At 42.6% G+C, this 22,159-nt stretch overlaps 1 protein-coding gene across 5 annotated transcripts; it reads right to left on the reverse strand.

Moving 5' to 3' along the window:
* Positions 1-313: 313 nt before the first annotated feature.
* On the reverse strand, positions 314-4,720 carry LOC148016586 (uncharacterized). Of its 5 annotated transcripts, none has more exons than XM_087664404.1 (3): positions 4,522-4,720; positions 1,102-2,110; positions 314-780 (listed from the first exon to the last, which is right to left on the reverse strand). In XM_087664404.1, exons 2-3 carry the CDS (start codon positions 2,083-2,085, stop codon positions 748-750), a joined length of 1,017 nt encoding a protein of 338 aa, XP_087520530.1. In that variant the 5' UTR covers positions 2,086-2,110; positions 4,522-4,720; the 3' UTR covers positions 314-747. The 5 variants fall into 5 exon arrangements, with proteins under 5 accessions (XP_087520530.1, XP_087520529.1, XP_087520528.1 ...); XM_087664403.1 differs by having other exon boundaries at positions 4,499-4,720; XM_087664402.1 differs by having other exon boundaries at positions 4,494-4,720.
* Between the last annotated feature and the right edge of the window lie 17,439 nt (positions 4,721-22,159).

Below are 22,159 nucleotides of genomic sequence, written 5' to 3' on the forward strand. Positions count from 1 at the left end.
CACTCTTCCCTTTGTACATTCATGTTCATTCAGTTTACATAGGAATTGATGTTCCTGTCCACTCTCCATCCTCCTCTCAAGTTTCGCAATGCATACATCTTTTTTCCTGGTTTCAGAGCCTTCTTTCACACATCACAATTGGATATGCTAAAGTCACATACAACCTTGCAACTGCCATATGCGTGCTTGGGCAACCAGTTAATTGCCTTGAGGAGTATTTTGCAATGTTAGCTCACTGACAACTGTGACAGCAAAAATGTAAGTTCAGTACAATAACATGATTATGCTAGCTGTGAAGGTAGATGGTTTTAAAATAAAATGAGCTCTAGTAAAATATCTCAAAATGTTCCAGATTGCCATAGATGGAAAGCAGTACTTGATGCATAAGATACCTCAGCATTTTGTCATGTCAGCAAGCCTGGGCAAAATGCCTTCATAGAATCCTAAAACAGCCATTATACACAAAGTTCCGTGACAGTTAAATGACAAATGTGAATTATATTCCCATTATACAGTCCGCTATTAGAGATTGAAGCACTCATTGACCATTGCCAGTTTTTGATACCATGTCTGCACCTACTATGGCACCTGAAAGGTTGTGGAGGTCAGTAATTATACTATTGTTCCCGACATTGGAACACATAATGCCGACACACTCTTATTGACCATGGAATGATCTCCAACTGGCACCAAAGATTATAGCCTGTGGGGATCTCTGCACCTTCCTTCTTGACCACTTCCCCGCCTTTAATCCATGAAAAGACGAAGGAGAGATCTAGCCTGCAAACATGACATAACAGGTTTAGACACATGCATCGACATTTTCCATATAGAAGTCTCATGCCGACAATAGATAAAGAGAGTCGCATCTGCTTGAAACATGTTAACTGCCACCTTACAACTATTCAATGAATTCAGCCAACTTGACTGATAGAGCAGTGTCTGCTAAGTGGCTAAGCTCATATCAACCATAGCTGCCACCATAAAACTATGTTTTATCCATTAAGAAGAGACCTGCCATGCACTATTGCCTGCATGGCTATTCAAAGTCCTCACCTTAGCCTGTTTCAAAAGCAATTACATCAAAAGAGCAAAGCTTACCTTCTCTCTTGCCCGTGATGTGCCAGACTGTGAAAGTGCAAGCAAATAAGGCGTTGCCCCTTCTTGTAGCACCATATCACGCAAACTGCAGCTGTTTGTAGATAGTTGCAGAAGAGCAGCTGCTGCATACTCCTTACCTCTTTGAGAACCCAATTCTACCACATCAACCAGAGCTGGTATACCTCCCCCCTCGCAAATGGCTCGTCTGCCTTCCGAAGTACAGGCAAGATTAGCCAAGATACCTGCAGCCTTGTCTACCATTCCAGATGCAGGATCAGTTATCAATTCCACCAAAGTTCTTGTTGCTCCAGCATCCATAAATTTTACTATATTCGCATGACACAAAGAGAGATTAAACAAAGCTCTCGCAGAATCCTTTTTCCCTTGTGGCGAACTGTGCTTAAGCAGATCTATAAGCAGTGGTATTGCACCGGACTGCCCAATAGTGAGCTTGTTTTTGTCCACATGGGACAAGCTCAAAAGTGTTGCAGCTGAGTTGTCCTTAGCCTCAGAAGTCCCCACCTTCAGAACATGAACGAGGGCATCAATAGCACCTGCTGCAGCAATCATGCTCTTGTTGTTGTCATTGATAGACAAATTAAGCAAAGCAGTTACAGCATTTTCCTGAATTTGCGAATCATCAGACTGAGATAGAGCAACCAAAGGCCCAATGGCACTGTTGCCGATAAGTATTCGGTTTTCCATGCTAAGTTTTGTAAGAAGCCTCAGTGTGGTTACTGCATTCCTCTGAACAGTCACAGAGTTGACATACAGGTCCTTGACTAGTACTCCAATAGTTCCTTGCGTGTCACCTTCATCTATGCCGACTGTATCAGACCTGAAAAGCTCTGGACTGACTTGATAAGGCATTTCCTTTTCTCCTGTTTGAGGATGTGTAGCAATTCTATTTGAATACAAATGTCTTGACCAAAGGATGCACAATGACGTGAAACACTGTTCCAAACAGCCTGACTTTCGTTGCATAGAGATTCAATTAGCAGTTCTACACCTGCAGACACATGAAAATCAGTAAAGGCAACAAATCTTTCTTAACCTCAAAGATTCATGAGGCCATAATGGAGCAAATAACTATAACAGACTCAAATACTTAAGCCATCCTCCTAAACCCTTGCTTATAAAGATTTGTATCCTTAAGTGATAAATGGCATCAACAGTGATATGCCTAATTTCGTTACTTCAATAGTCTTGAATGCCATGCCAAGCTGCAACATCCACTATGCACTTCCAAGTAGTGGTGTTGGAGTTTCTCTACTTTGATAAAGAAGCCTGTATTCTTTGGTTCATGTTATGATAGTCTTCATTACCACCCCATAATAAGTATTGCAACAAGTTATGAGTTACTTGCTAAGAAACACAACCTGTAAGATCTGCATGAAAAATGACCTGAGATCTCAACAACCCTTGCAAGACCTGAGCTACACGATTTTGGAACACCCAACACTTCATGCAAACTGGAACTGCTTAAAATGCTGAAATCTGACCGAAGTCATCCAAGACTTGCCAATATGTACATTGGTGACTAGTTGGCCTATTCAGGGCCTACACGTATGTTTTTTCATTTGTACCAATGCAGTATTCATTAAAAGGGTGCTTGAGCAACTGAACAAATCCCTACAGGCCACTGTTCCAATGCCACAGTGCTGCGCTAGTAGTCCATTCCATTCCATTAGCATTGTGTTATGCGATTTAGGCACTTGGAAGTCTTAACTGGATATAGTGTAGCTTTTCAGGCACAGAATAGCACTCCTAGAATACTGTTTTCGAGAAAGTATGTCCCATGGCATCCAATCCAAACTATCCAACTGTTTAAAAGTGCCTATTTGTTGTGACCGTTTGGGGTAGTTGTAGGTGTTGTTTAGGCTTCCTCTCCCACAACACATGCACACACACACACTCTCTCTCTCTCTCTCTCTCTCTCTCTCTCTGCGCAAAATATTCTCTCTCTCTCTTTCCCTGTCTAATTTCAAGCTCAACTTTCAAGCTCGCTCTCCTCAAGCTCTCTACCCCCTAACCCATCAAGTTCTCCTTCACCCTATCTCCGACCTACCTCTACTCTCAAGCTCTCCATCCTCACTCTCCATATGTATGTTAACTCCTAGTATAAAGACTTTGAATGCTTGAAGTGTATTATTTTAAGTCCCAACATTAAGTATAGGCCCCAAGAAGATTATATGTACAATTTTTTTTCATCGGACGTAGATGCATTGGACGTATATGCAAGATTATTAGACCTTAAAATTGTATAGACAATAATACGCCACAAGGCAAAAAGAACCTCCACCCAAAATGGCTAGGGGAGATGAATGAACGGACAAACTCGGACAAAGATTGTATCAAAGCTCCTAATGTCCTTGTTTGACTCAGCTTGAGGCTCGCATAAAGGAGATGACTATACATAATTGCACGAATAGAAGACATAGGCTCACATGTCTACTAAACCCTCTCTCAAATCTTGGATGTGGCAGAAGGCCAAAAGAGAAGAAGTGACTATTGGAAGGAGGCCCGAAAGAGTGCCACAGTTGATGAAGTCCATCGATGATGAAAACCAACCAAGGAGTATGAGCCCCTTTCCAAAAGAAAGCCCAGGTCCAGCAATTATGGGATCAATGGGAGTGGAGAGGCCTCCAATGGATCACTCATGTAATGTCCAATCAGGAATGGAAAAGCCAAGCCTTTGACCCAAGTGAGAGACACTGGCAATGGAGCTATTGAAGGTGCCGAGACTTGCCAAAAAAGGTGCTAGATGAAGGCAAGAGAATCTGATGATGATGATAATGATGATGATGACGATGATGATGAGAGGTTGGAGAGTCGAAAACAATGATTATAAGCATGGTGAAGTGGGAACTGACAATAAGTAGGGCACACCCAAGAAGATGACCAATGCCCACACTCCCTTGGGTAAATGATGGATTCAGTCAAGTCATGCCTTCTCATAGCACTTTGCATCAGAACAGAAAAGAGTCCCCAAAGCCTATACAAGTCTCTTCAAATTAAGCATGTGGCACTGAAGAAGGCTAACATGCAGTGGAGAGACCTCCCACAGAAATCTCCCACCTTGGCAAACCTGAATTCTGAGAAATTCCTTTCTAAAACATGCGATGCTTGCAGGCTTGATTTACTCAGCTGGCTTTCGATTGGAGATCCTGGTAGTGGTATGAGCAGGTGCAAAAGCATATAGAGCCGTACCTTGCGCCGTGGCATGAGCTAAAGATTATATGAAGCAGGTCTGCGACAAGCAGCTTCAGCCTTCAATCTCCTCCAGAGTCCACGCCTAGACGCGCATGTGGACGCGGACAGACACGAAGAAAGAAAGACGCAGACAGGCGGACAGGCAGGCACAGTGCAGATAGGGAGAGAGGCTGTTATACTGTACTGTCTGCGCGTGGAGAGACTTGCTCATCAATGCTGATCGTGACTGCGAGACTGGAGCGCTCCCACGTCCGGAAGGATGGTTGGGGCTGGGGGGCCATCTTTGCTTCGTAACGGCGGCTCTGGGACACATCCTTCGTGCAGTCAATGCCGTCGTGTATACGTCCCGCTCCGGCTGCTGGTCTGACTCGACCACCATTTCCTTCCCACAAGTCAAGCTTCCAGAAGATTGTGAACTTTAGCTTTTTCCTTACATCAAAATGTATCCCCAATGAAAAATACCTTTCTCACAGAAAATCTTTCTTTTCTTTTTTCATTCAACAGGAAAATCTATGCTCCCCAAAAAAGGAAATTTGCTATGATTTTTTTTAATCTATTATTTGTCCATTCGATCATTCGTCAATTGTCGATTTATGAAATATTAGTTATTTGATTATATAATTGTGCATTTGATTATTCGTTAATTATCGATTATTTAGTTGATTATATAGCTGTGTTGATTAAAATATTTTTAGTTGATTATCGTTGTGTCAATTAAAATATTGATTAGTCAAATAGGTGTGCCCATTAACTAATGAGTAATCAGTCAATTAATTGGTTGTTTAATTAATTAGCAATTAGTTAACTAATTATTACTATAGTTATTAATTATAGTGTAGTGTAGTCGAATAGTTATTTCAATTAATGTAACCAATGTAGTGTCAATCATAGCTGTGTCGATTAAATATTAATTAGGCTATTAGTTAAAGTCGACTAATTAATAAGTGATTAATCGAATAATTAGTGTTGTGCAGTATAGTCAATGAGTAATGTAAATGTCTCGATTAATCTAGCCATTATAGTTGATTAGTAATATAGTTGTCTCGACTAATATAGTTCTTAATTAGTGGATTAGTTCTATTAATGATTAATTAAGTAGTAATTAGTTGATTAAGTAGTATGATTCATTTATTAATTACTATAGCTAATTAATTATAGTGTAGTCAATTAGTTATATCGATCAGTTAATTAATAACTAATTGATTAATTAGTATAGTGTAGTTGATTGGTAGTATAGTTGTCTCAATTAATGTAGTCAATTTGTACTTAATTATAGTTCTTATTATAGTCGTATCAACTAGATATTAATTGGCTGATTATTTATCAATTGTCAATTTTTTATTAATTAGTATAGTAACTAGTATAATTTTTTTAAATTAATGATTTAGATTTAGTTGATTAAGTATACAATAAGCTTCAAGGTTCAATTAAGTGTTAGAGTAATCAATTAATGAATGAGTTTTTGTTTTCTTATATATATATATATATATATATATATATATATATATATATATATATATATATATATATATATATATATATATATATATATATATATATAGCGGCGCTGTGTGTAAGCCCAGTGTTATAACTTATTCTTGACCTTACAGGTTCTTGACCTACTTGTAATAGTTTAGTTATAAATGGAAAGAGCCTGAGAACTAGAGGCAAGTTGTGCAAGGGTAGTGTACTCTACATTGGTGGAGATGGCAAGGTATCAGAAAATTTTCTTGCCTTATTCCCAAGTCATTTCTTGCACAACCTTTGTAATTCGCCTTGCTCAACTTCTGTCATCCATAAGCATCATGAGCCACCCCTTGTCCCCACATCCCTAACCTAGCTCACCACATTGCAATCGACACCACTGGAACACATGTTTCAAGCCATGTCCAACCTTATGCTTGAAGTGAACCACACAAACCAGACTTTACTTAGCTATATCACAACACATTCACACAAAACAAACCCTAAAATCTACCTAAAGTCGACTAATTAATAAGTGATTAATCGAATAATTAGTGTTGTGTAGTGTAGTCAATGAGTAATGTAAATGTCTCGATTAATCTAGTCATTATAGTTGATTAGTAATATAGTTGTCTCGACTAATATAGTTGTTAATTAGTGGATTAGTTCTATTGATTAATTAAGTAGTAATTAGTTGATTAAGTACTATGATTCATTTATTAATTATTATAGCTATTTAATTATAGTGTAATCAATTAGTTATATCGATCAATTAATTAATAACTAATTGATTAATTAGTATAGTGTAGTTGATTGGTAGTATAGTTGTCTCAATTAATGTAGTCAATTTGTACTTAATTATAGTTATTATTATAGTTGTATCAATGTTAACCCCGAGTCAAGATGGCGGAAAATGAAGGAAAAAGCAGAAAAAGCATGGAAAAAGAGCAAAGACACGCAGGCGACCGCTAAAGCTAAGCCGGGACAAAAAGCGTAATTTTAAATGAAAGGCGCCTCAAAAACTTGGAAAACTCTTGTAAAAGAGCACCAGGCTCCCTCCTGTGCCAATTGTAAAATATTAGACGGGTGTAGGCTAAAGGCATAATGCTAGAAGAGTAAAATGGAAAAAGGACCTTGCCACAATGGCCGGTCATGTAAAAAAGGGGATGGGTACCCATGGGATTTTAGGGCTTGTATATAAAGTTCAAAAAAATGAATGGAAGCTCATTCTTTGGTGTGTGGCTAACAAGAGCTCTTATCTTCTTCTCTTCCTTTTTGCTTGTGTGTGCTCTTGAGAGAGGGAGTGTGAGAGTGTGAGGGAGTGAGTGTGTGGGAGTGAGGGATCAAGAGGGTGAAGCACTTCACCATCTCCTCTTCTCTTCTTCTATTCTCTTCTCTTTTCTCGCGCGCGTGGCTATAGAGGATGGAGCTTGGCGATGGAGGAGGCTTGAGGATGCTTGAGCTTGCATCAAGAATCGTGGAGCTATCGAGATGTGTGAGGGAGGAGGCTACTCACATCGACATCAAGGTAAGCTCACTACACTCGTAGGATCGACAGCGCATCGGCTAGGTAAGAGATAGCCATTAGAGCTCGCTTGAAATGCTTGAAGCAATAAGCGGTCCGTGGGTCTTGGCGGTTGAGCATGAGCTCCCTCTACATTTTGGTTCCGTTGCCGAGACCAACAGATTCAAGCTTGAGCACTTGCGCGCCTCATATCGAGCATCGAAGTAGGGGATTTATCCCCAAAATGGAGCTTGAGATAGGTAGGAAGTTTGGGTGTTTTTGATCTTCAAAGACAAGTATTTTGGGATATTTTGTGTGTTTGATGATTGGAAAACATGGAGAAATTATTTCAGTTTTTTGCTTTCGATTCTTGTTGCGTTTAGAGTAGGCTAATATTAGGAAATCGCACCCGAGATGTTGAGATATCGAGCTCCACTCGTGATATGCCAGGGTGACTGTTGTGCATTTATGTCACCGACTTGTTAGCTGTAGATGCGATTGGTACACCGCCCATGAATAATAGCTACATGACAGCTATCCTTATCTACTCTAGTTCGTGGCTCAGTTAGTATACCACCTTAGTTAGTTGAGTTTAGTTTGAGACCCATATATAGGGTTCTTCTATTTCTTTGTACTAGAGTTCTTTTGGCTTACACAACTAAGAAGAGGAAAACTGTTTTCAGCCTCCACCTTTGTGTGTATTTCCCCATTGTGCAAGCAAGAAAGCTACAAGTGAGACTCCTTCCTTCTCTCCCACAATCTTGACATGGTATCAGAGCCTTGTTCATGGTAAGGAGCTCAAGAAAGCAAACCAAGTTCGCAGTATTCTGGTAAGAGGACCGGTGTTGCTTCCATTTTTTTGTTTTGGGAGCAAGTCTCTGCAGGTAGCACAGCCGGAAAGTGCAAGAGTGCATTGTCTCAGATTGAGACGCCCTTCGCAGTGTAGCAAGAGGGCAATATATGCTGCGTGTAAGGGCTTTAGCCCTTGGTTGCTCTGTTTTTTTGATTTGAGGCCATTTTGGGGCCTGTTTGGAGGCGGAAGTTTTCTGCACGCACTCAGGAAAAGGCCCAGTTTTATGCTGTGCGACCACTGCTCTACAAGTCGGTAAAAAGTTACTGTAGAAATTGCATCGTATGCCTGTGCGCAGAGACATTGGGAGTTACAGAATCATCCTTGTTGCCCGTTGATGCAAAATCGTCACTAGGAAGTGACTGTGTGGTCAAATACCACTTTCGTCAGTTTTGCAGATTTGCCCTTGTGAGGCTGAAGCTGTGTTCTTTGCAGTGACATAATTTTTTGCAGTGTTCTGTAATGGCGTCTGATTCTCTTTCACAGATTGTCACTGAAAAGCTTGACAAGAACAACTTCCAAGCATGGAAGTTTAGAATGACGAATTTCCTTATGGGAAAAGAAAATTGGGAGTTCGTTGCAGGAAATGAAGAAGAACCAGTTCTTCCTGATGTTCCCAATCAACAGCAAATGCAAGCATTTAAAGCATGGCATGAGAGAGCCAGGAAAGTTATGTACTGGTTGTCTATTAGCATTTCAGACTCTATGATTGTGCAAATTCAAGATGCAAGTATGCCAAAGGAGGCATGGGATACTTTGTCAAAAATGTATAGCACAAATATGCAAGCCAAGAAAATGCAGCTCAAGCAAGAGTTGCACAATGTGCAAAGAGAAAATATGAGCATCAATGACTACCACATGAAGGTGAAGAAGTTTGCATATGCACTTGCTTCCATTGGGTCGCCAGTGGAAGATGATGATTTAGTTTCTGTGACCTTGAATGGTCTAGGAAAGGATTATGCACAGTTCTGAACATCCATTTCCATCCGTGAAAGATTTCCTGATTTTGAGGAGTTGATTGCTCTTCTAATTTCTGAGGAGCAGAGAAATGGTGGTGCATCTTCTTCAGGAGGAACTTCAAAAGAAGCTGTCTTCTACTCAAATGCTGGAAGAGATAGAGGCAGAGGTAGAGGAGGCCGATCTGGAGGCCGTGGTAGAAATCAGAATATGCAGCAAACTCAAGAAAACCAGTCCTATGGAGGAGGACGTGGTAACTCTAGAGGCAGGGGGAGCCAAAGAGGTCGTGGTGGATAGCAAAGAGGCCAAAATGCAAATAGTAATGTTGAATGCTACTACTGTGGTAAAATGGGTTATATGGCTAAAGACTGCTATAAAAAGCAGAATGACATCATGAATGGAAAATTGCAACAAGGGAATTATGCATCTTCTAGTAGACAGGGTGATGACAGAAATGAGCATTTGTTTATGGTGCAGCACATGAACAATTCTGTGACAACTGCAGAAGAAAGCAACAATGTATGGTATGTTGACTCAGGTGCATCAAATCACATGACAGGTCATGCAGAATGGATGGAGGATGCAAGGAAAATGAAAAAACCAGGATTTGTGGATATTGGTGATGATACTGCACATCCTATTGTGCAGATTGGAAAAATTCCTTTGTCTATGCAGAATGGGAAATACCTGTCCAATGTATTTCATGTCCCGAATATCACCAAGAATCTGGTTTCTGTTGGTCAAATGGTTGAGCAGGGCTTGCAGGTCAGATTTAATCCTCATTGATGCTTTGTTGAGGATATGAAAAATAAAGGTCGCTTGATAGCAAAAGGAAAGAAGAAGGACAGGATGTTTACATTGGATGCAGACATGTCTGAATTGAGTGCAACAATGTTTGCACATGGGACCGGTGTAGTTGCAGATATTGATATCTGGCATAAACGCATTGGTCATGTTAATGTACATCGACTTAAATCAATGCAGGCCCAAAATATTGTTGCAGGATTGCCTAAATTCAAGGTTGCAGAAATGCATAATGTATGTGAAGCCTGTCAGTTTGGAAAATAGGCAAGGAAACCATTTCCTAGACATGTTCAAGAGAGTAAGAAGCCATTGGAATTAATCCACTCTGATGTGTGGACTACTAAAGCTGCATCTCTTGGAGGCTGTCATTATTTTGTCACTTTTATTGATGACTATAGCAGAAAAGTTTGGGTGTATTTTATGAAAAAGAAAAGTGAAGTGTTTGGGCTTTTCAAAACTCTTAAAGCTATGGTTGAAAAAGAAACATGCCTGCAAATAAAATGCCTAAGGTCAGATGGAGGGGGAGAGTACCTCTCAAATGAGTTTGCAAGGTTCCTGCAGGAGCATGGCATAAAGCAGCAATATTCATGCAGTCATACCCCACAACAAAATGGAATTGCAAAAAGGGAAAACAGGCATATTGGACAGGTATCTCATGCCATGCTCAATGAAAAAGACATGCCAGATTTTTATTGGGCTGAGGCAGTTGCTACAGCAGTCTACATAATGAACAGAACTCCCATTGCAGCAATACATGGGATGACTCCAGAGGAGAGGTATACTGGTAGGAAACCAGATATTTCTCATTTGAAAAATTTTGGTTGCATTGCCTATGTTCATGTGCCAGATGAGTTGAGATCCAAGTTGGATCCAAAAGCTGAGAAGTGCATCTTTATTGGTTACTCTTTGTAGCAGAAAGGGTATAGATGCTATAACCCTTCTACTCGTAAGTTTATAGTGAGCAGAGATGTTGTTTTTGATGAGATGAGTAGTTGGTATAAACCAGTAAATGTGATTGATAATGTAGATGCACAAAATGGTAATGCTGCACAGAATTCACAGCAGCAGTCTCAAGATATTAGTGGACCTGGAGCGTCCTCTAGCAGTGGTTCACATTCTTCGCCATGGACAGGCAGATTGAGATCAGGAGAATCTTCTCAAAGCAATGCAGATAGTGGTATGCAGGTATCACGAAAAGGAAAAGAGAAGATAGATCAGCCCATGTTTGATGTGAATGCAGGTCACTCTTATGTGGATGGTGAATCCAGTGGCTCAGAACAGAGCATTGATGATGAGTTGGGTATTCCTTCTATTGTTACACCTGGAGTAAGGAAGACCAGGGATGTTTTGAGAGCACCTGGGAGTGAATCTACTTTGCGCAGGTCTACCAGAGCTAGGTATCCTGTGGATAGGTTGAAATATGATGGATTTACAGCCATTCACTATGCATATATGGTCAAAGTGATATAGAAACCAGAATCCACTTCTTTTGAGCAAGCCATGGGAAAAGAAAAATGGGAGAAAGCCATGGATGAAGAAATGGATGCCTTGAAAGCAAATGCTACATGGGAATTGGTACCTTTGCCTAAAGATAAGAATGCAATTGGTTGTAAGTGGGTTTATAAGGTGAAGCACAATGCAGATGGTTCTGTGAACAGATACAAGGCAAGATTAGTAGTCAAGGGGTATGCACAAACATATGGCATTGATTATGAAGAAACATTCAATCCGGTTTCAAGGATGGCAACCGTAAGAGCAGTCATTGCTATGGCTGCATCAAAAGAACGGTCTTTACATCAGATGGATATAAAGAATGCTTTCTTGCATGGTGATTTGCAAGAAGAGGTCTATATGGAGCAGCCACCAGGTTATGTGCATGCTGTTTATCCTGAGTTTGTTTGCAGGTTGAAGAAAGCCTTGTATGGCTTGAAGCAAGCACCTAGAGCATGGTCTGACAAGATAGGATAGTATCTTGTCACTATTGGCTTTCAGATTTCCAAGGCAGATTTCTTACTTTATGTGAGAAAAACAAAGAAAGGTATTATGCTACTTGTCATTTATGTTGATGATTTGATTATCACAGGTGATATGATGAAGATATCCTTCATGTGAAAATGATATTGAAGCAGAAGTTTGAGATGAAGGATTTGGGAGAGCTGTGTTATTTCTTGGGCATTGAGTTGATTAGATCACCAAGTGAGATACGGCGCTTGCAGAGGCAGTATGGATTGGACATGCTGTCCAAATATGGGATGACAGGTTGTAGGCCTATTTCAGTTCCTTTGGAGCAGAATGTGAAGCTGAGCGCAGATGCAGTTGAGCTTCTGGAAGACCCTACTATGTATAGACGCATAGTAGGAAGTTTAATTTATATGACTATTACCAGGCCAGATTTGAGCTATGCTGTTGGATTGGTAAGTCAGTTTATGCAGGCTCCAAGGAAACCGCATTTGGATGTGGCTAGACGCATACTCAGGTATGTGAAGTCCACATTGCAGTATGGACTACTTTATGAGACTGGGGTTTAGATACAGTTGCATGGATACACTGATGCTGATTGGGCCGGTAGTATTTCTGATAGACGATCTACTAGTGGATATGTGTTCTCTTTTAGGAGTGCTGCAGTCACTTGGAGCAGCAAGAAACAACCTACATTTGCCTTGTCGAGCACAGAGGCTGAGTACAGGGGCACAGCAATGGCTGCATGTGAGGTAGCTTGGTTGCATAAGCTACTTTATGATATGCATCAGCCTACAGATGGGCCAGTTGTCATTTATTGTGACAACATGAGCAGTATACACTTGGCAAATAACCCAGTATATCATGCTAGAACAAAGCACATTGAGGTGCATTATCACTATGTGCAGGAGAGGGTTCTACTAGGTCTTATTGATCTAGTTTATGTCAGCATAGAGGATCAGGTAGCTGACATATTTACGAAGGCATTGGGTGCAGAGAAGCTGCGGAAGTTCAGAGACCTGCTTGGTGTGCAGGATTTGGGATTGAGCTCGAGGGGGAGTGTTGAGATATCGAGCTCCACTCGTGATATGCCAGGGTGACCATCGTGCATTTATGTTACCGACTTGTTAGTTGTAGATGTGGTTGGTACACCGCCCATGAATAATAGCTGCATGATAGCTATCCTTATCTACTCTAGTTCGTGGCTCAGTTAGTATGCCACCTTAGTTAGTTGAGTTTGGTTTGAGACCCATATATAGGTTTCTTCTATTTCTTTGTACTAGAGTTCTTTTGGCTTACACAACTAAGAAGAGGAAAACTGTTTTCAGCCTCCACCTTTGTGTGTATTCCCCCATTGTGCAACCAAGAAAGCTACAAGTGAGACTCCTTCCTTCTCTCCCACAATCTTGACACGAGAGGCATAGGGTTTGCTGTTGTAAATCAGGGAGAAAATCAGGGAAAACAAGTGGAAAATGGAGGAAATGCTCATTTGAATGTGTAGGAATCGCAAGGAGAGTGATAGTTAACATCTGAGTAATGTCCAACAGGGGTATAAGTTCTTGGAGGGCAAGGAAATCCTCATTTGCAACTAGTTGAGAGAGAGAGAGAGAGAGAGAGAGAGAGAGAGAGAGAGAGAGAGAGAGAGAGAGAGAGAGAGAGAGAGAGAGAGCTTGGGTGACCCATTTCGATCGATCAGTGCGACGAGTTACGTTGCTATCGGCAATCCCTAGGTATAAAGATCTCTTCCCCATCACTCCAGCATCATTCCTGTTGAATCTTGTAGCTTGTAATAATCAATACCTTAAGATTTTTGACGATTTCATGCTCGAAAGTGCGTTCGGGTCGGCGGGATCGGACATTTGATCTAGTGTCCGATTCTCAGAATCGGGTGCTCCGATCGGACCACTCGGACCAACCCGTCCGATTTTGGAAATCAAATCATAGGAAATCGGACCATCCTGTCCGATCAGACCACTCGGACCAACCCATCCGATTTTGGAAATCGGACCATCCTGTCTGATCGGACCACTCGGACCAACCCGTCTGATTTTGGAAATCAGACCATCTGTCCCATCGGACGCCTCGTCCGATCGAGGCAATCGGACCCACCCTTGTCCGATTCGTAGAATCGGACCCACGGATTAGGACACATCAGCAATCGGACCACCCACCTGGTCCGATCGGACCATTTGTTCGATTTTCGAAAATCAGACACTTGATCCCTGTCCGATTCTGAGAATTGGACAGCTCAAAATCGGACCCACCTGGTCCGATTCTGAGAATCAGACCACTGTTAAATCGGACGTCCGATTCTCAGAATCGGATACACCCTTAGGAAGAAAAAAGAAAACATCAAAAATTGACCCCCGCAACTGACTGGAAGCGCAACCCGCTCCAGGACAACATAGCGAATGCCTTGTAGGCAGTTCCTGACGTAGGAGTCACGACCAAGGGACAGGGGGACAGTGCTAGAGCACTCCCCAACGACCTGACGCATTGAGAACGGGAATCCAATCGTAGGACCTGTGATCGATCCCCGAGTGAACAGCAAGAAGCAGCGCAGACCCTAGAATCCGCTAGAACGGCCAGGACTTGAGCGACGAAGCTTATTAGGCCCGAGACGAGACAAGAGGGCGTAAGGCATATAGAGATTGGTTGCCGCACTCACATTGAATTCCACACTTGAAGTACACATGAGAAAGCTGAAAGCCTGATTGACCACAAGTGCACAAGAACGACACACACTTAGTGATCATAAATTGAGGATTGTATTCAATAAGTCAAGGAACTTATTCAGATAAAACCACTCAAGGAACCCACCAGCAGGAGAGAACCAAGACATAGACAAACCATCAAAGCGCAGAGTAGTACCAAGCAAGGAGCACCAATGACGTGGATTTATCAAGTCTATTCAACCTGATCGATAGCTTAGTGGAGCGCGAGAACTTGACCATGGCGGAAGAGAGCTCAGACCATCGATCTAATGAGGAGCTCGATTTGAACGTATTCCCAGATGCTATTCAGCAGCTAGTGAGCAGTTACAATGCGCACGCCCGGTACGAGCACCGCGGCAGGATAGCAGACACAATCATCGGAGATCTAGAAGAGGAGAGAAGGCTAGCCCACAAAGCATTGTAGAGCATAGCCGAGTATAATAGGGATCAGCAGGCTAGGAGCCAAAGGTAAAGGTTGGAGCTGCATGAGGTGCGGCGAGTGCTGAACTTAGCTGGCCGAAACCGAACGGACCATGAGAGAGCACTAGAGGGAGACTTGACGTTGAGCGAGCTTCTCATGAAGCGGCTGCTTGATAATATAGCAGCAGAGCAGAGTGCCACCGCACTAGCGACGTCGCTGCTCCCAGGATTAGGGGCAAGCCAAGGCTCAAAGAGCCAGGCCAAAATACTGATTGTTGCCAAGCAATTCGATAAGTATCAACCTCATGACGACCCATATAGCTTTGTTGAGCAGTTTGAGCAAGTCTGCGAAGCCAATGGCCTCAACGACCAAACTCAATGCTCACAAGCGTTCGGGCTTTGCCTAGGCGACAAGGGTAGGACGTGGTATACAAGCTTAGATGCTGCAGAGCGTGCCAATTTCAATAGCCTCAAAGATCTCTTCATTAAGAGATTTGTCGAGCTTGGATACTCCGATAATCTACTAGTACGCTTGATGAACATCAAGCAGAAAGAGAAGGAGGATATCCGCGACTACGTAACCCATGTGAGGAGCCTCTTCAAGAGAATCCCTATGGGCGAGCGACCGACTGAAAGAGTAGTTTCGACTGTGTTCATCAGCGACACTCGAGACGAGGAGTTATATAAGGCTTTGGCAGGCAATTCGAGCTTGCAACGAGACGTGATAGCTAGAGTGTTTGAGGAAGCCATCAGAGTCGATGATCAGTTGAAGGAGTGGAACTCCAGGAGCTCGAATCTAGAGGAGACCAACTCGCGAAGCTCAGAGAGAGCGTCAGCCTCTAGTGAACGATCAATCCCATTTTCCCAAGATAAGGGGAAAGCCACTGAGACAGATGTAAAGATGGAATTAGCCAAGTTGCAAGACATGTTGAGACGACCAACGCGCCCGCATGTCCAATGCGTGTTCTGTAGCGGAAACCACTTGCCGGCCGAGTGTCAAGACCCTAGGTCATGACCTTGTGCTAATTGTGGTAGATTCGGCCATGATGTCGTGCATTGTAGATTACCAAGAAGACTTCTGTACTCGCAACCCTATGGCCAGCCTTACCTAGCAAACAGGCTGCAACCATTCTTCGAAAGGGGAGCCCTATTGGCTCTTCCCACGCCTAACGATATGAAACCATCCATCCCTAGAATGGACATAAACCCTACAGGCATTCCTAGACCGCCTGGTCTTTACGTGACCCATCCATCGAGCGACGCTCCAGTCCACTACGTGGAGGAGCTGAATGAGGAAGAGACCAACATATACCCTTACGTCTCGCACAATGATAAGGGCAACGCGGTTCTCATGGATTATCGACCAGTGCCAGTGATGGCGTTAGGAAGGGGATGAGGTAGAGGCCTAGGGGGCAAACACAGGATCCAATCATCTGTTGGACTTGTGGTCACCCAAGTCATGTTTCATCACGCTGCCCTGAAAGAGAGCAGCAAAATAGAGACAAGGCGGACCAAAGGTGTTTAGAGTGCGGAATCACCCATCTCTTCATCGATTGCCCAAAGCGAAAGCCATCTGCTAGCTTAGCCAATGTACCATCTGTTCCATTGGGGCTGTTTGGTGTCGAAAACCTCGATGGGGAGGCCACACCTATCCCATTGCGGGTCATGACCCGTGGGTCATGACCTGAGCCCAAACGAAGCAGGCCGGCATCTCTTTGCCAAGACCTAGCAATCTTGACGCAGCCTCGATAGGAAAGAAAAGTCGTAGGCGGAAAAAGAAGAGATCGGAAGCTAAAGTCGCACTAAAAACCGAGAGTGCTACAACTCTGTCTGCTGGAAAGAAGGTCTCTGATGCAGAGGCAGAGACTTCAGCCCCTAAGACGACCGAAAAGGGAAGCGCTAAGGTAGGGGAATACCCGCATCCGAAGCGACAGTTAGAGGCCATAGAAAAAGTGAAGGAATGGGTAAAGGAGTCTCAAGAGCATCTCAAGGAAGCTGAGCCCATCATAGAGGACGAGATCGATGATCTCTCCAGTGTGAGCACGTCAATATCACCTCCTCAACCAAGGTCGAGAGACGCAGCTGCACCACAAGCAATGCTGCTAAGACCAAGCCTTGACGCTACAGGGCCATAGATCAGTCACAGCCATTGGCCAGGACAATCTAGGTTAGGGGAGAGACGCGATCTCCTGACCACGCTAGTGACCACCCCTGTAACACTTAGCCTAGGAGATCTGCTTAGGCAGCATCCTAACCTATGGCAAGATCTTAAGCAGTGGGTTGAAGGGTCACGAGAGCAGGTCACGGCAGACCCTCAAGACAATGACGCAGAAATGCAAATACTGAGCTTGACGCTACACTCTATGCCTAAATCCTTGCATATCAATGCCTTTTAGGAAGGTTTTGAGATGCATGCGGTCTTGTCGATTTTAGCCCTAGGTGACACAACAAGAAAGGGAATCGTAGACACGGGAGCTGGGGTTAGTGTGCTTAGCCACGCAGTGCTTCAGACTTGGGAAAACCCGCCTGTCAAAACTGCTAGGTTTAATGTTGTTGAGATATCGAGCTCCACTCGTGATACGCCAAGGTGACCGTTGTGTATATATGTCACCGACTTGTCAGTTGCAGACGCGGTTGGTACACCGCCCATGAATAATAGCTACATGACAGCTATCCTTATCTACTCTAGTTCGTGGCTCAGTTAGTATGCCACCTTAGTTAGTTGAGTTTGGTTTGAGACCCATATATAGGGTTCTTCTATTTCTTTGTAAGTGAGTTCTTTTTGGCTTACACAACTAAGAAGAGGAAAATTGTTTTCAGCCTCCACCCTTGTGTGTATTACCCCATTGTGCAAGCAAGAAAGCTACAAGTGAGACTCCTTCCTTCTCTCCCACAATCTTGACATGGTATCAGAGCCTTGTTCGTGGTAAGGAGCTCAAGAAAGCAAGCCAAGCTCGTGGTGTTCTGGTAAGAGGAGCAGTGTTGCTTTCATTTTCTGTTTTGGAAGCAGATCTCTGCAGGTAGCACAGCCGGAAACTACAAGAGTGCATTGTCTCAGGTTGAGACGCCCTTCACGGTGAAGCAAGAGGGCCGTATATGCTGCACGCGAGGGCTTTAGCCCTCGGCGACCTTGTTTTTTTTATTTGAGGCCATTTCGGGGCCTGTTTTGGAGGCGGAAGTTTTCTGCACGCACTCAGGAAAAGGCCCAGTTTTATGCTGTGCAACCACTGTTCTACAGGTCGGTGAAAAGTTACCACAGAAATTGCATCATATGCTTGTGTGCAGAGACATTGGGAGTTACAGAATCATCCTTGGTTCCTGTTTATGCAAAATCGTCACTAGGAAGTGACTGTGTGGTCAAATACCACTTTCGCCAGTTTTGCAGATTTGCCCTTGTGAGGGTGAAGCTCTGTTTTTTGCATTGACAGAATTTTTTGCAGTGTTCAGTAATGGCGTCTGATTCTCTCTCACAGATTGTCACTGAAAATCTTGACAAGAACAACTTCCAAGCATGGAAGTTTAGAATGACGAATTTCCTTATGGGAAAAGGATATTGGGAATTTGTTGCAGGAAATGAAGAAGAACCAGTTCTTCCTGATGTTCCCAATCAACAGCAAATGCAGGCATTTAAAGCATGGCATGAGAGAGCCAGGAAAGTTATGTACTGGCTGTCTATCAGCATTTCAGACTCTATGATTATGCATATTCAGGATGCAAGTACGCCAAAGGAGGCATGGGATACTTTGTCAAAAATGTATAGCACAAATACGCAAGCCAGGAAAATGCAGCTCAAGCAAGAGTTGCATAATGTGCAAAGAGAAAGTATGAGCATCAATGACTATCACATGAAGGTGAAGAAGATTGCAGATGCACTTGCTTCCATTGGGTCGCCAGTGGAAGATGATGATTTAGTTTCTGTGACCTTGAATGGTCTAGGAAAGGATTATGCACAGTTTCGGACATCTATTTCAGTTCGTGAAAGATTTCCTGATTTTGAGGAGCTGATTGCTCTTCTAATTTCTGAGGAGCAGAGAAATGGTGGTGCATCTTCTTCAGGAGGAACTTCAAAAGAAGCTGTCTTCTACTCAAATGCTGGAAGAGGTAGAGACAAAGGTAGAGGAGGCCGATTTGAAGGCCGTAGTAGAAATCAGAATATGCAGCAAACTCAAGAAAACCAGTCCTATGGAGGAGGACGTGGTAACTCTAGAGGCAGGGGAGCCAAAGAGGTCGTGGTGGATGGCAAAGAGGCCAAAATGCAAACAGTAATGTTGAATGCTACTATTGTGGTAAAATGGGTCATATGGCTAAAGACTGCTATAAAAAGTAGAATGACATCATGAATGGAAAACTGCAACAAGGAAATTATGCATCCTCTAATAGACAGGGTGATGACAGAAATGAGCATCTGTTTATGGTGCAGCACATGAACAATTCTGTGACAAGTGTAGAAGAAAGCAATGATGTATGGTATGTTGACTCAGGTGCATCAAACCACATGACAGGTCATGCAGAATGGATGGAGGATGCAAGGAAAATGGAAAAACGAGGATTTGTGGAGACTGGTGATGATACTGCACATCCTATTGTGCAGATTGGAAAAATTCCTTTGTCTATGCAGGATGGGAAAAAGAAATACCTGTCCGATGTATTTCATGTCCCGAATATCACCAAGAATCTGGTTTCTGTTGGTCAAATGGTTGAGCAGGGCTTGCAGGTCAGATTTAATCCTCATGGATGCTTTGTTGAGGATATGAAAAATAAAGATCGCTTGATAGCAAAAGGAAAGAAGAAGGGCAGAATGTTTACATTGGATGCAGACATGTTTGAATTGAGTGCAGCAATGTTTGCACATGGGACCGGTGTAGTTGCAGATATTGATATCTGGTATAAACGCATTGGTCATGTTAATGTACAGCGACTTAAATCAATGCAGGCCCAAAATATTGTTGCAGGTTTGCCTAAATTCAAGGTTGCAGAAATGCATAAGGTATGTGAAGCCTGTCAGTTTGGAAAACAAGCAAGGAAACCATTTCCTAGACATGTTCAAGAGAGTGAGAAGCCATTGGAATTAATCCACTCTGATGTGTGGACTACTAAAGCTGCATCTCTTGGAGGCTGTTATTATTTTGTCACTTTTATTGATGACTATAGCAGAAAAGTTTGGGTGTATTTCATGAAAAAGAAAAGTGAAGTTTTTGGGCATTTCAAAACTCTTAAAGTTATGGTTGAAAAAGAAACAGGCCTGCAAATAAAATGCCTAAGGTCAGATGGAGGGGGAGAGTACCTCTCAAATGAGTTTGCAAGGTTCCTGCAGGAGCATGGCATAAAGCAGCAATATTCATGCAGTCATACCCCATAACAAAATGGAATTGCAGAAAGAAAAAACAGGCATATTGGAGAGGTATCTCGTGCCATGCTCAATGAAAAAGACTTGCCAGATTTTTATTGGGCTGAAGCAGTTGCTACAGCAGTCTACATAATGAACAGGACTCCCACTGCAGCAATACATGGAATGACTCCAGAGGAGAGGTATACTGGTAGGAAACCAGATATTTCTCATTTGAAAATTTTTAGTTGTATTGCCTATGCACATGTGCCAGATGAGTTGAGATCCAAGTTGGATCCAAAAGCTAAGAAGTGCATCTTTATTGGTTACTCTCTGCAGCAAAAAGGGTATAGATGCTATAACCCTTCTACTCGTAAGTTTACAGTGAGTAGAGATGTTGTTTTTGATGAGATGAGTAGCTGGTATAAACCAGTAAATGTGATTGATGATGTAGATATACAAAATGGTAATGCTGCACAGAATTCACAGCAGCAGTCACAAAATATTAGTGGACCTGGAGCGTCCTCTAGCAGTGGTTCACATTCTTCGCCATGGACAGGCAGATTGAGATCAGGAGAATCTTCTCAAAGTAATGCAGATAGTGGTATGCAGGTATCACGGAAAGGAAAAGAGAAGGTTGATCAGCCCATGTTTGATGTGAATGCAGGTCACTCTTATGTGGATGGTGAATCCAGTGGCTCAGAACAGAGCATTGATGATGAGTTGGGTATTCCCTCTATTGTTACACCTGGAGTAAGGAAGACTAGGGATGTTTTGAGAGCACCTGGGAGTGAACCTATTTTGCGTAGGTCTACTAGAGTTAGGTATCCCGTGGATAGGCTAAAATATGATGGATTTACAGCCATTCACTATGCATATATGGTCAAAGTGATACAGGAACCAGAACCCACTTCTTTTGAGCAAGCCATGGGAAAAGAAAAATGGGAGAAAGCCATGGATGAAGAAATGGATGCCTTGGAAGCAAATGCTACATGGGAATTGGTACCTTTGCCTAAAGGTAAAAATGCAATTGGCTGTAAGTGGGTTTATAAGGTGAAGCACAATGCAGATGGTTCTGTGAATAGATACAAGGCAAGATTAGTAGTCAAGGGGTATGCACAAACATATGGCATTGACTATGAAGAAACATTCAGTCCGGTTGCAAAGATGGCAACCGTAAGAGCAGTCATTGCTATGGCTGCATCAAAGGGATGGTCTTTACATCAGATGGATGTAAAGAATGCTTTCTTGCATGGTGATTTGCAAGAAGAGGTCTATATGGAGTAGCCACTAGGTTATGTGCATGTTGTTCATCCTGAGTTTGTTTGCAGGTTGAAGAAAGCCTTGTATGGCTTGAAGCAAGCACCTAGAGCATGGTCTGACAAGATAGGACAATATCTTGTCACTATTGGCTTTCAGATTTCCAAGGCAGATTTCTCACTTTATGTGAGAAAAACAGAGAAAGGTATTATGCTACTTGTCATTTATGTTGATGATTTGATTATGACAGGTGACAGTGATGAAGATATCCTTCATGTGAAAATGATATTGAAGCAGAAGTTTGAGATGAAGGATTTGGGAGAGCTGCGTTATTTCTTGGGCATTGAGGTGATTAGATCACCAAGTGGAATACATCTCTTGCAGAGGCAGTATGGATTGGACATGCTGTCCAAATATGGGATGACAGGCTGTAAGCCTATTTCAGTTCCTTTGGAGTAGAATGTTAGACTGAGCGCAGATGCATGTGAGCTTCTGGAAGACCCTACTATGTACAGACGCATAGTAGGAAGCTTGATTTATATGACTATTACCAGGCCAGATTTGAGCTATGCTGTTGGATTGGTAAG

This window comes from Lygodium microphyllum, chromosome 23, assembly GCF_053477565.2.
Source record: "Lygodium microphyllum isolate KBCC chromosome 23, Lygodium_microphyllum_v1.1.10, whole genome shotgun sequence".
Lineage (NCBI taxonomy): Eukaryota > Viridiplantae > Streptophyta > Polypodiopsida > Schizaeales > Lygodiaceae > Lygodium > Lygodium microphyllum.